Source organism: Protopterus annectens, chromosome 15.part0 (genome assembly GCF_019279795.1).
Source record: "Protopterus annectens isolate FY-2018-M chromosome 15.part0, PAN1.0, whole genome shotgun sequence".
NCBI classification, from domain to species: Eukaryota; Metazoa; Chordata; order Ceratodontiformes; family Protopteridae; genus Protopterus; species Protopterus annectens.
In genome coordinates, this window is record NC_056749.1 from 229,272,007 (window position 1) to 229,285,582 (window position 13,576).

General features: G+C 40.4%; 1 protein-coding gene across 1 annotated transcript in view; it reads left to right on the forward strand.

The window, feature by feature from the left end:
* The window catches only part of ATP7A (ATPase copper transporting alpha), a 2,674,176-nt gene that overhangs the window by 2,193,618 nt on the left and 466,982 nt on the right, over positions 1–13,576 (forward strand). Inside the window, exon 18 of the mRNA XM_044057744.1 lies at positions 3,034–3,180. Coding sequence (XP_043913679.1) covers positions 3,034–3,180 — 147 coding nt within the window. The remainder of the gene's footprint in view (positions 1–3,033; positions 3,181–13,576) is intronic.

The following is a 13,576-nucleotide window of genomic DNA, read 5'->3' on the forward strand; positions in this document are numbered from 1 at the left end:
CCAACTACTGGTGCATACTGCAATCAAAGTCCATTCCATTAGGCAAGTGGCTTTTGCAAATGCTTAAGAAATATTAACTTTGCAGTCATTCTGCCATGGCTTTTTGGTCTTTGCTGCACATTTTCACCAAATATTACTATCTCAGGTTTGACTTCCAGAGCTGGTCCCGGTTTTTTATGACTGTAATGTGGGATTCAGTTGGTCTGCTGTCTGTTTGTGTAAGGTCCCCTGGGTCCTTCTGCTGTGATAGTTACTGCTTGAGATTCAGCCAGTCTGAGAGCTTTTGAAAGTGGGTTCTCAGTATTTTTCCCCTTGTATTTTTTTTTACCTCTTGCAACCGTGAAGCCTCCCCCAACTGGATTTGAGCCCATTCATTTCTGTGTGGTGGGTAGTACCTAGAATTATGGAGACAAAAGCTTTTTGGAAAGGTCATTATTCAGGAGCCCATGAAAGTTGCTTATGTCCTCATTAGCTTCATTGCTTTAAAGACATTTGATTGACCTAACCACACCTTCTGGGTGAGGGAATGACCCCCCCCCCCCCGCTTCACACTTGGAACTCTCAATATCCTCCCTGTGTTTATACACTCACCTATGAGGGCAACCACCAGAATTTGGCTTGATGAGCCAAAAGTCCACCCGTCAGATGACTATGCAATATGATCCTTCCTCTGAGAGATTATGACAGTATGCATTCGACTCGTCCTCACTCTCCCGTAATATAGGCACACCAATCATCCCCTGACAACTCCATCAAGTGTTCGTCATTTTACTATCAAAATGTTGAATGTCACAACAAAAGCTATTGAAATGGTCAAAATTACTTGTCGAATTTGGTAATGTCAATTGTACAAAATGTCAGAAATCATCACCTTGACTTCTGCATTCGAAATTATTCGAAATATCAGGAGGTAACATCAGACCCTCAGGCTGTTGTGAAACTGTGATGGGAATTCTGTCTAAAGCACAAGTATTTAAGGTTTTTGAGGTGGGCAAGCCCCCTGCACCCCACATCCCTTGCATGTTATATATACCAACTCCAAGATCGCACTACAGTTAAGAAAGGGGTAAATTTCCCAATCCCCAATGTAGTGCAATCTCCAGTCAGAATGTCGACCTCATATTAGCGAATGAACACTAACATTCGCTAATGTAATTCAAACATTTTCAGATTGACATTACAGAAACTGGGAAACATGCATTCGACCATCCCATTTTGCATAATTGCCATTCCATATTTTGACAGTAAACCGTTCAAGCCACTAGTCGAACTTGGTTCACCTGGTCCACAGTTGTAATTTTATCCTTCGATGGCCATGGAGCTGGCAGAGTTCTCAGTGTTCAGACATAGCACATCTGTTCTTAATCTTTTTGGTCTATGAGAGGACCCTTCTTGATGGATCATTTGCACCTTTCCTCTAGCTCCCCTTTGTGAAGGTAACTGTGTACTATTTTTCCATCCTCAATTACTGGAGTTCCCTTTGAGTTTGGGCAGGTATACAGTTGTATATTAGTTGTTAACTTGTGGATGCCAAATATTCTTTCATTTCTTCATCTGAAAAAAGGTGCTTGGTTGCGACTATGGAGTGAACTGGTTGGGGTAGAGGATGGCTTTTTTGTGTATCTGACATGTGACATTGCATTGTGATTGAAAACTGGCACAAGCAGGCTCTCAAGTGCAGGCATTTAAGTTTTTTTGTCGAATGCTGATTGGTGGAAAGAATAAACCTAACCAAAGGACTCATTAAGGATTGTACTTTCACAGATCAACTTATGTGGTAGTATGTCTGTTATATGAAAAAAGTAACAGTAGGACTAGTACATATTAGTTAAATAGAAACAGAAGGGCACATACTTGTGTAGATAAAATTCAAATATGAGTCAGTAATGCAATCAGACCCTCAAAGTGTTTTCCAAAGTACTCTTTCCGCAAAAAGTAGTAAGTACCTGAAAAAGTAGAGCAGGGGTGATCTCTCTCTACTCCCATGTATTCCGTTTACAGGTTACCATAGCTTGCAGAAATGAAGTAGCTTTGCTGGGTAGTGACAACCTATGATTTTCCTAACATTTTTAACTATATTTAGTGGAGTTTGAGTTGTTCTGCTTTACACAGACAACTGCAGAACATATAAATTGCCCAAAAACCTTACAGCAGTCCCAGAAAAGGATAGTCAAATTGTACATGGATATGTTCAGTGAAGATCGTCACTCATTATTAAATATGCACGTAAAAAGTAGGCTGACAGGCTTCAGCAGTCTGATATAGTGCCATGAAGAAACTGTGTTGTTACAGAGTAACATTTTCTTATGCAAGTGCATAGCATATTTTTTATTGCTTTTAGTTAAAGCAACAGGATATCACAACAGAGACTATAATTTTAGATTAATGAAATGAAAACAAGGGTGTAACTTTGCAATTTTAAGTATTGTCCTAGGGTTGCTCATCGTAAGCCGCAAATTTAATTGATATGTTCCAAAAAAAAGGCATTCCAGAGTGGGATACTATGAAGAAATGCATATACTTCTCTAGTACACTTAATTACTTTTAATTGTTATCTTGTGTCAGATAGCATGTTTGATGTCTGTGTGCTTTAATACACGTTTTTTCCTGCATGTGTGTTATGTTCTTCTTTAAAATTGTATGTTTAAATGTCATTCTAATGTCCATTCTGCAATTAAATATTGCTTTTGGTATACCATGTTTTCTTATTCATGAGAAGCATTAGCTGATGCAGAGTTTAAATGTAGCTAAAATGTGAATGAAAAGCCAAGTTCTAGAGCAGCCTTTATTATCATCTTTATTTGAGTTATGTTCTTTACAAAGTTGAAACTGAAGAATATGTATTATAGAAAGTTAAGTTTGATAAATGCCTGGAACAAGATAACTTTACCAGATTAATTGTTGGAAATTAATAATTATGTAATTGTGGGGCTTGAAGTAATAGTAATGAAATAAAGAAATATGGTGTTTATTTTTATTTGCATTCAGCAGTTCTGAATCTGCTGATCACATATTTGTTTCTTCCCAATGTAGTTTCTGCAGATTCTCAGTGTTACTCCGTTTTAATTGGAAACCGTGAATGGATGTTAAGAAATGGACTTAGAATTACAAGTTATGTTGATGATGTCATGATGGAACATGAACACAAGGGGCACACCGCTGTTCTTGTAGCTGTAGATGGTAATAAAAATAATTTGTGAACTTTATGAATGAAATGTGTTAAGACAGATTTGTGATGAAAGATAAGGACCATTTGGTCCCTGAAAATTAAAAGCAGCTGTGGAAAATGAATCTGAGAAAGCAGCTGAACCATTGTTTAAATGTTTGTGTAATAAAAGCTAAAGCAGCATGTTTAATATTTTGGATGCAGGAATTCCAGAAGAATGCAGGTTGTGAGCTCAGATATGGCCATTCCCTGGTTTGATACAAAAGTTTCAGCATACAAGTTCAGTTTGCTTGCTGATAGTGATTAATAGCTTCTTTATGTTGTTTACAATTCTTTTTAAAATGACAGGGCTATAATCAGCTGAAGTAAGGTATAATATAAGCCTTTTGTTTTCTAGGTGCTTTTTGCCCCGTACCTGCTATCATTCAAGCCTCCCTCTAATCAGCCATGCTCATTTGTTCCCTACCCAGTAATTTCACTTGGATAAGGGCAACAGCTGTCTGGAGGGGGACTGTCATTTATTCATCTGTCGGGGGGGGGGGTACTTGTGCATCTGTCTGTGCCCCTGCATGTATTGGCATTGGCAACCCCTGACATTGTCTGACATGTCTGGCTTACTCACTTGGATTGCGACCTATAAGAGATTTATCCATCTAATCCGACCATGACCAATGGTACTGTACCCCACCAGCTAAGTGAGGTTGACATATCCTCTATACTATGACCCTCAAAGGGAAATCTGTCTTTCTTAGCCTTACCTGGTAGAAGCATTCCTGATCAGCATTACACATAAGTCATTCTAGCTAAGGAGACATTTATCCCTGCCTTTTCTCCTCTCTCTGGTTGTGATGTAAGTGGCTGATACCACAGGGAATCCAGTCTCTACCCCCTAATTTGTGTGTGCTGCTGCACTAACTCCTCCTGAGAGTTACTGTCACTCACTCGGAATTCCAAGCCTATATTCCAGCCACCCTCATGCTGGGACACAGCTAGACTGATAAACACCACTCGCTTCCCTGTAACAGGCAAGCTGATCCTGTCATGCATTTCAGTTCCTCATTCAGCTCCTTCATTGCCCAAGTCACTTCTTGCACTCGGGTTGTCTGTATCATACTCTGAGCTGTATCACTTTACCCTCGGGTTGTCTGTATCATACTCTGAGTGTATCACTTTACACCATAGAGATGGGCTAATGTAATCTACTTTTTCACAGTAGTGTCTACCTGTAATAGCCTTTGTTTTTAAAACATACAGTACAGATTTGATTGTCTGAACACTGATAAACTAATAATCCTTGTACAGTGAACCAAATACTATCTTCTAGTTGTATTTGCACTATTGCTACTGTAGTACATTCCCACTGTTTGCAGTTTGGTGGCATTTGTCTTGTGACCTGAAAATTAGATTTATAGGAGGGAGGAATGTCGGTCCAGATCTGCTGTTATGTAACATTCATTCCCTATATTTGTGGAACGATAGTTGTGTTCATATTCTTGCTATTAAGTCAGATGTGCTGGAGATAGGCACATAATTTCAGTTGTCTTATTTCCCTTTCTTTTGTAATTTTCATAGACAGAATATTAGGATGAAGGAAAGTTTTGGAGAGTTTCTTGTGTGGGGATGCGAGGGTTGTTTCTTTATTTTGTGCAAGTGCTGTCCTCTTGTTCTCAAGTGATTGTGATGTCTGGCATCCACTGAAGCAGTTCAGCATGTAAATTAGCTAGGGTAAATATCAGCACCTCTAGTTTGGAGGTCATGGTTCAGAAGTGAGTGAATTGCTGCTGTCTTCTAGTGAGGGGGTCTTCCACCCTGACAGTTGCCCATCCCTCGAGGAACTTGTTGTTCCTATTCATGCCCACCAAGTCTAAGATCTGGAGACAGAAACTTTCTCACAGTAAACAGTGCTAGCAGCACTCACGGTGAAGCCATATTCTCAAATCAAATAGCCAAATTATGGAACTATCTACCCCACACCCTACAAAACACACCCAAATCTACCAGTTTTAAGCAACTACTATTTGAACATCTGTCCACTCCTTATCTCATTTTCTCCCTCTCCTCAGTGTTTATTGCTACTCAAAAATAAATATATATAAAGGAAATCTCATTTGGTCATAACTATTATTTAATATGTAAACACTACTAACTTTATTTTTTCTCACACTGATCTTCACTGAAATGCTTGTGTTTTTCTTTTTGAACCTGTATCTACTAGAAAATTGTTTTGAATACTACTTTGTATAGACTGACTAGAAGACATGTATTCTGCATCTTACTGTATGTATACTGTTGTGCTATCTGTTATTGTATATTGCTTGTATTTCTGTAGAGCTTTTCTCCCCGGGCCTCTGCTGAAAATGGGCTTCTGGCCCAGTCAGACCTTCTTGGTAAACAAATGTAAATAAATATCATGGTACTTAGTTCACAAGTGGGAGAAGTGGAAATCAGAGGACTTACCACCGGATGGTTTCAGTTATTGCTGTATCATTGGCATTATAGTGGACTGTGGTGGTGAAGCAAGTTTTTCCCAGGAAGGTGTCATTTTATTAGTGTGGCCCTGTGGTTCAAAGGCATAAAGCCCTTACTGTACCCTAGATGATCTGGGTTCAACTAGCAGCCCGGGCACTGGAAGGATGACTCCATGGAGAGGGAGGATATGAATGAATGGCTGATGACAGCTTACCCATTCTGGAGATAGGGAGGATGGGTATGCTCTCTGCAGTAGAAGAATTAATGGCTAGGTGAGCTCAGTGGTATATTCCTTGGACTGGAGGTTACACATGCATGGTAGTGCCCATGCAGCTGCCATAGGCAGGTCACAAAGCTATTGTAAGATGTGAGGGTTAGGGCACACTTCAAGCCATCTGTTTGACATTGCACTTGCGTCTGTGATCTCATCACCAGCCCTGAACATGGGTCAGGGTGAGTCCTGGTTAAGCTAATGTGGGATCAGTAGACCTGGTGAACGTGGATAGGAGCTGTTGGTGGCTGATGATCAGCTCCTGGGAGGAAAACCAAAAAAAGTTGTCATTTTACTCATCAGTAAGTATCTTGCTCCTCACCTTTGATTTCAAGCTTCAGGTAGTGACCATAAAGATGAGATTTTACATACACTTGGTAGAAATTAGAGTTTTTTTGCAGAGCTGCTCAGCCAACTCTCCATAACAGACTGTGGTAAGCTAATACACCTAATAAAAAGATGTAAAGCAACTTCTTGATATGCTCATTCACTGTAAGAATGTTAGGACAGCAAGACAGCGGGACTCATATAGATGTCAGAGTCAAACTCAGGAGTGACAGTTGGCATAGAGGCTAAACAAGGAGCTAAAATCTAGTTGTGATTAAAGACAAAAATGGACCTGTATCAATGGGACAGAAACCAAGTACCGGAAGAGATGTCAGTGTAGGAACTGAAGATGAAATAACAGAAGTAAACATAATTTCCACACAGAAGTGTATACAGAGCCTTTAAGGTGTCAGCACAGAAAAAGAGGACAAAACCTAGAAGAAATTTGGCACTTCATTTGAAGACTGTCATAGCGCAGAAATGGCGGTAAGTAAAAATGCATCCGAAGTGGATCCTTGCCTCTTCTACCACAAGTATGTATAACTAGTCATGCATAACTGCAAATCAGTGAAAGGTACACTGCAGTTTTCTCCTGTCTAAAACTGCTTGCTGTTTTATATCCTTTTCAGTTTGCTCAAACTGATTTAACAGGAGAATGAAAAATATCTATAGAGATCCTGGATTAGAAAAGATTGTCTTCAATATGCTTCATGGAGGCACAGTAAGAATCACTAAATGAATCAGGAACCTTGACAGCAAAAAATATTCCACATGTAGGAAGCTCTTGAGACATGAAAACAACAAACTAGATCTGGATAAATTAGTCTGACTTGAAAGTAGCATAAAATATCTGAGCTGTAATTTTAGTGTATTGCCAGGATACTCTCTTCATGGTTTTTGTGCTGCTGGCCTTCTGATCTTGTGTCCTGATAGCTTCTTTAATTTGCCTTAAAACTGTCCAAATAACTGTCTCCAAATGCTGAGTTTGTGTTTTATTTGACTCTGAAAGGTGTGAATTTCAGAAAAGAATAATTTGTGGTACAAATTATCATCCTTTGAAATATTTTCTGCAGATTGTTCTACTGGATACACAATGTTTTTTCTTTCTTGCCTACTTTAAACACTCATCCACACTGCTCCAAGGTCTTTAAAGTCCTGCAAAGTTTAAATGACTGCATGATTAGATGGGTTTACAAAAATAACAGCTATGTTGTTAACATATAAATAGATGTATGAGAGCTTCCCACCTTGAGGAGTCCATTGTTGGATGTTACTTTACAAACAAAGTTTAGTATGTTTAAGCAAAACTGACAGTTCTGTGACATAGAGGTTCCATATCTGTGACTCAAATGACCTCTGTTCAGTTATTGACCCAGAAGTAGAAAAAGTTGACAGGGTTGTGAGAGGAGCGATGACGCTCTACCTGTATGTTCATCAGGTAGAAGGGTTAAATGTGAATGCCTGGGGATGCAAGCATCAAATTAGAGTCACCAGTGGAGGCTGAAGAATATAAAGAGGTGTTTGCTGCAAGGGAGGGGGAACAGAAGTTTCTGTGGTTTATTCCACTTGTGGAAGCAGGTTTCACCCTTGAAAAAGCCCACTGCCCACACTCTCTTAAGTGCCTTTTGGCACGTGCAAGAGAGTACTGTGAACTTCGAAGAGGCAAACCTCTCAGTCCCCGCAGATGCAGGCACCTGCTCCTGGTGCTACCCCCATGACTTGGAGAGAATAGGTTGCAGGCCTTTCAACCATGGGAGAATGAATGAGACAACAGCACATACCTTAGGGCAGGAGATAAAAGTGAACCCAAGCCCATTTTGTTTCAGCAAAATATGTAGTTTGTAGGCCTCAGTTTTTCTCACATTCCACTATTTTGCCCAAGAAATAACATAGACTTGACACATTATTAAAAAAGTGACATAACATATATGCTTACCTGACTTACAAGGAAGTCCAGCAGCTGCTGCTGGTAGAAAGACCATATATCTGTTGTGGGACTGTGAGAGTGGGGTATAGTAAGACTGTATCTGTTACAGTTCATGTCACGTACCCTTTCTGATGGAACACTGGTTAGGCTGAATCCCATGCAGTTCTGCCAGGGTTGAAGTATATATAGTGGGTTGCCCAAGGCTGCAGCTCAGTTGGTGGTGTGTTGCAGAACAGACTTTACAGTTAAGTCAATAAAACTTGATGAATGTGTGTACCAAAGGCCAACTGGTGACAGCACATATATCTGTAATACAGACAGCCTTGTCTCAAGCAGCAACTCCTCTAGTAGATTGAACGGATTGTTAGATGATTGATGACAAAAACAGTGCAGTTGGCAGTCCACTGAAAATGTACCTCCATGGCAACTGTAAGTCTCTCTGGAGTAAAGGAGATGAAAAAATGGTTTGCCACCTAAATGTATGCATCTTCCCAGGTAGCACCTAAGCCGCCATTGCATATCTAGAGAATGAAGGGGTCCCTGTCCTGACGACTTCCACCATGATGTAAACCAGAATATATTTGAGGTAGTTCAAATAAACTTCCAAACCAACTTTAGGGAGAAAACATGGGTTTGTCCTGAGGGACACCCAAGTCCTTGTGAAAGATCTACCACAGTTCATTGCACATAAAACTCTGAGGTGCTATGCATAGAAGTGATGAAGACCAGGAACTGCATTCATGAAGAAATTACTTTAGTGCCATCAAGGTAGCAGGTTCTAACAGTAGATAGGAAAACTTGTCTGTCATGAAGATCAAGTCCCATTGGGGGAATGGGTTCTTTATTGAGGTACAAAGATGTAGCACTCCTTTATGGAATTGCTTAATTAGAGAGTGCTGGCCCATAATCCTACCATTCATAAGGTTGTAATATGTAGAAGCAGCTGGTACATGCATATTGATCATGGTGTAACTTAGACCTAGATCATACAAGCATCTGAGTTACATCAGAATGATTTGAAGAGATTGCTTCAGTACAGGGTGATTTAACTCTGTAATATCTGCTGGCATGTATGGGAGATTAAGGGGGTCTACTTCAGGAGCCACACCTACAAGTGAAATCAGCCTCCCTCTGCTCTAGTGAACATCACTGATAAGGACTGAGAGTTTTTTTTCTGTAGCACAAGCATCCTAAAACCTCACCAGCCTGATCATGAAGATGTAGCATTAACTAGTTTTGGTCTTTCTTTCCTGAACTTGAACGTGAGGCAGGGAGCCATTTGGAAGGCATACAAGAACTTCCAGTGTCACAAGAGAAAGAACATGTCCACTGCCCCACCCTCCCTTGTCAGGATTGCAAACATGTCAATCTGTGGAGTGCTGCAGTTCAGGAAACCATAACCAGATACAGCCTCAGAATATGGAACTCCAGGAGAGGGTTGAAAGTCCATCTCAGAGCATCTACAAGCTCAGTCACTTCCATAAGGATCTGAACCAGTGAGGAAAGCATGCACCTGTCTATGGCCCAAATTCAAACGAGCATTTCTTCTCTGTGCAGGGCAACAACTTTGTGTCCCCCTGCTTGTTAGGATACAACATGGGATAGTCATTTGACTAGATGAGGACACACTCTGGAGTTAGTAGCTTTCCAAGGCCTTCAGAGCCCAGAGCACCATTTTAGCCGGTCTGTCTCCCTCTCTACAAGGGAACAGCAGTCCCTGCCATCAAGTATTGTGAAAGATTCAGCTGCAGAAAGGAAGAACCACCATCAGACTGTTAGGGACTGTCCAGCACTCTGGGGTCCAGAAACAGGGATCTGACACCAGCAGAAGTTCCTTGAGTATGTTATGGCTCTTGAGCCACTGACACATTACAATCCTAATGCAACATCAACATCTTCATCCTCAGGCATGTGTACTTCTTTATGAAGACTGTGATAGTCATCATGCACAGAAGATACAGTAATGATCAGGCCTGGACCCTGCAATGTGTCATCATCCAGGAGGCCAAAGCAGTGACCTTCTGAGCCCTCTACAAAGTAAGGGATAACTAACACTGGAGTGTACAGCTTTAGTTCAGTTAACAACTTTTGAGAATGGGTCATGAAGGACATCCTGTAATTTATGGTTACACCTAGGGACTGCATCTGTGGGAGTGCATACAGGAGGGCTGTCACTAAGAAATCCCTGGATGAGACTGCCATTAGGCAGCCCTTGCGGTCTTCTTGGGGACCTGTTGAATGTCTGACTTGCCACAAGGACGTTCAGGCCTTGTTTTGGTCACTGTTTGTCCTTGTGGTGGTAGTCTGGAGATGTGCCTGATGCTGCAAGGTGGACTCTCTTACTAGTTCACACACACAAGTCGTAACTGTTTTCATTCCTATTAAATGAACTTATAAGTTTTCCCTGCTTTCCACATCCATTAACTTGTCTGAAACAATGGCAAGTTGTGGTCATTAACATCACGCTCTTTCACTATGTGTAATGCTAATGCAGATCTTGATGTTAATTTCATGGCCAAAGAGATACGTACTGCGGTGCTTAGGCATGTCAATGCAAGGCTTTAACAACATTGCAAGGACCAAGTCCTAAATTATATAACTGGCAGAAAAGAATTGCAGGCTCCTAGCATGAGTGAACTTGCATAGCTGGCGTATTGCATCATGATGTACATTGTCTGCATAGAAATCCTTGCTGTAGAATTGTATGGATTGCCCTTTAGAAGTTGTCCCAGCCCTAACTAGGAGTTCTTTTTTAAGCTTAAAACAGCCTGTGTAATCTGTCTTCATATTCATATGTTTTAATGCCACTCTTGTCAGTTGGGGTTACTGGATTTTCTCCTGCTCCACTTTACTCCAGTTTTCTTTGGTGTTTAAAGGCCTCCAGAATTCCAGGTCATCCATTTTGTTCTACATCTTTTCTGAATTGGCAACATTTTTTATGCATACAGAATAGGTAGTTGGTGTGTCATTATCTAACTAAAACAGTTGATTACTTCAGTGAATTGTTGTGATAGCTCTTACATGGTTCATTGAATTGTGATAGCTCTTACATGTTTCAGTGAGTTGTTGTGATAGCTCTTACATGGTTCAGTGAATTATTGTGACAGCTCTTACATTTACATGTAACTTTACCCATTTTTAAAGACCCAGTCTGCTTTTTCCATATATGTTAGACAGTCAGGGGTGTTTTACAACTTTTTCCATATGCAAGATATTACAGATACTACAATGAGTGCATGTATAAATGTATGCATGCAGAAATTATACACGCACACAGATCTATAGATATATAATGTGCATGGTGGATAGTCCCTTCAAATGTGTTAGAGTGCTAGATCAGAAGGTTCATGAAGCACAGTGGTTACGGATATTTAGCCTGAAACTGACAAGGAGTTTAAAATGAGCGAGAGATAGATGCACACAGGGATCTTTAAAGCCTGGTGCACTGATGTTGAGAAGATTCATGATCTTTGATTCTAAACAAGTTCCTGGGAGGATGCCAGGAGTTACTTATTTCAGGAAGTAGAAGGAAGCAAATTCAGTGTGTATCCCAGTGAGGAGCCTTGTTGGAGGATCTGTAAAGAGAGTTGCTATTTTGTTTGAGGTCTGTGGAAGTACTGTTCATTTAATTTGCCAGCTACTGTTCCAGAAGCCCTAACTGTGAGGGAGTACATACTACATCCAAAAGAAAATAAACATTACTTCTAATTTAAACTGTGAAAATGCAGAGCAGGAACCTGAGAAAATAATTTATTTTCACTGCACTCTAAACTATGATATGAACTGGGTTTCCCTATTTTCTGCACTTCATTTTTTTGTAAATACTTTGTTTTAAAACTGGAAAGGTGGCTGTACTGACTGTGATACTATGATCTGGTAAAAAAAATTGAGATACTAATGGATGCTGTGATAAATTCCGGTAAGAATTTATTGTCTTTCACTGCAACACTTCAGGAGAGAAGTGTGGCTGGCTACTGGAAAACACATGATCAGTCTTTAAGAAAGGATGGAGCAGCACCTGTTCAGCTTGCTAGAGAGAACGTATGAACAGTTCTCACTCTCCAGTAGAAGATTTCCACATTGATGACCTACTTATCCATATCCCTGGGAGTCCCTGAATCCAGTGTAACCCTGCAGAAGCTTGGATCAGAGGATTCTGTGAAGGCTTTACCTAGCTGCTTTTGAAATGTTTGCTGCTAGGGAGACCTAGCCTTAGAATGAGTCAGAAATTTGTCATTCCACCTAACTGGAAAGGCACTGAAAATTTACATAGACCTGGAAGACTCTGATGCACTTAACTAGCAGAAACTGCAACAGGATATTTTAGCAGGGACAGCATGTTCAAGTAAAGGCACAGTCGTGTAAGTTTCATAAGTGGATGTTTTCTGTGGCCAGACTAGCACAATCACAAATGACCAATTTACTGCATGAAACTGGGTGGAGTTTAATGTAAGTAAAAGGTTAAAAGTTTTTGCTGTAGCTAAATGTAAGAGCACTTCCTAGTAACTTGAGAAGGTCAGCATTCTTCTGTATCTGTATCTACGAAAAAATGTCACCATTTGAACCATTTTGCTTTAAGTGATGTAGAAAAGGGAAAATAGCCTGGGACTGTACAGTTAATGACAGTAGTACTTGTGCCTGTAAGAAAACTGTTCATACTAGTTTAGCAGTCTTTTAAGCAAAATGTACTTGAGACTATAACAATTGACTGCACTAATGCAGAATTGTTAACTTTTGGAAATGTAGACTCAGTCTTCTGTCATTTTTTAAACACCTTCATCAAATCATCACATTTTAAACAGTGACATAGGTACACTAACTTTAATAGAAAAGAAAAACAAATGTAGTGACTGTGACAACCCACACTGGACCAGTAATCAAAGAGCCTCAATCCTCACCACTGGCAACAGTGGGGGACATACATTGGGAGGATAACAAGTACAGATACAGTATTTCCAGATGCAGCTCTTTGCATCAAGTGCAGTTTCCCTTAAGAGCAAACAAAGACCATAGTCAGACTGGGGCTGGTTTCTCCTGATCCCCAATAAGACTCCCCACTCGCACAGCTATAGAGTTGAGTCCTTAGCCAGGGTTCCAAGCTAAGTCCTCCAGCACTCTCTGTGTCCAACCAGTGCTTCATGTCCTTGCCCAAGTAGCTGATACACACACTCTTGGAGATTTGTTTTACACACAAACACATACCTGGGAAAGGATGGCATAGGTTTGCTAGCTATGCCCTCTTCTGCCCAGACTATAAGGTAGTTATCACGCCACCAGAAGCCCTTATCAGGTACTTTAAGGCCCTTAACAAAGGGTTTCCATATTTACTGTGTAATATTAATACTAATACAGATGGTAATTTGACCAAGAGCAGGGTTATTAGGAGTGGCCCACACAGTGTCACCAAATATGCAAG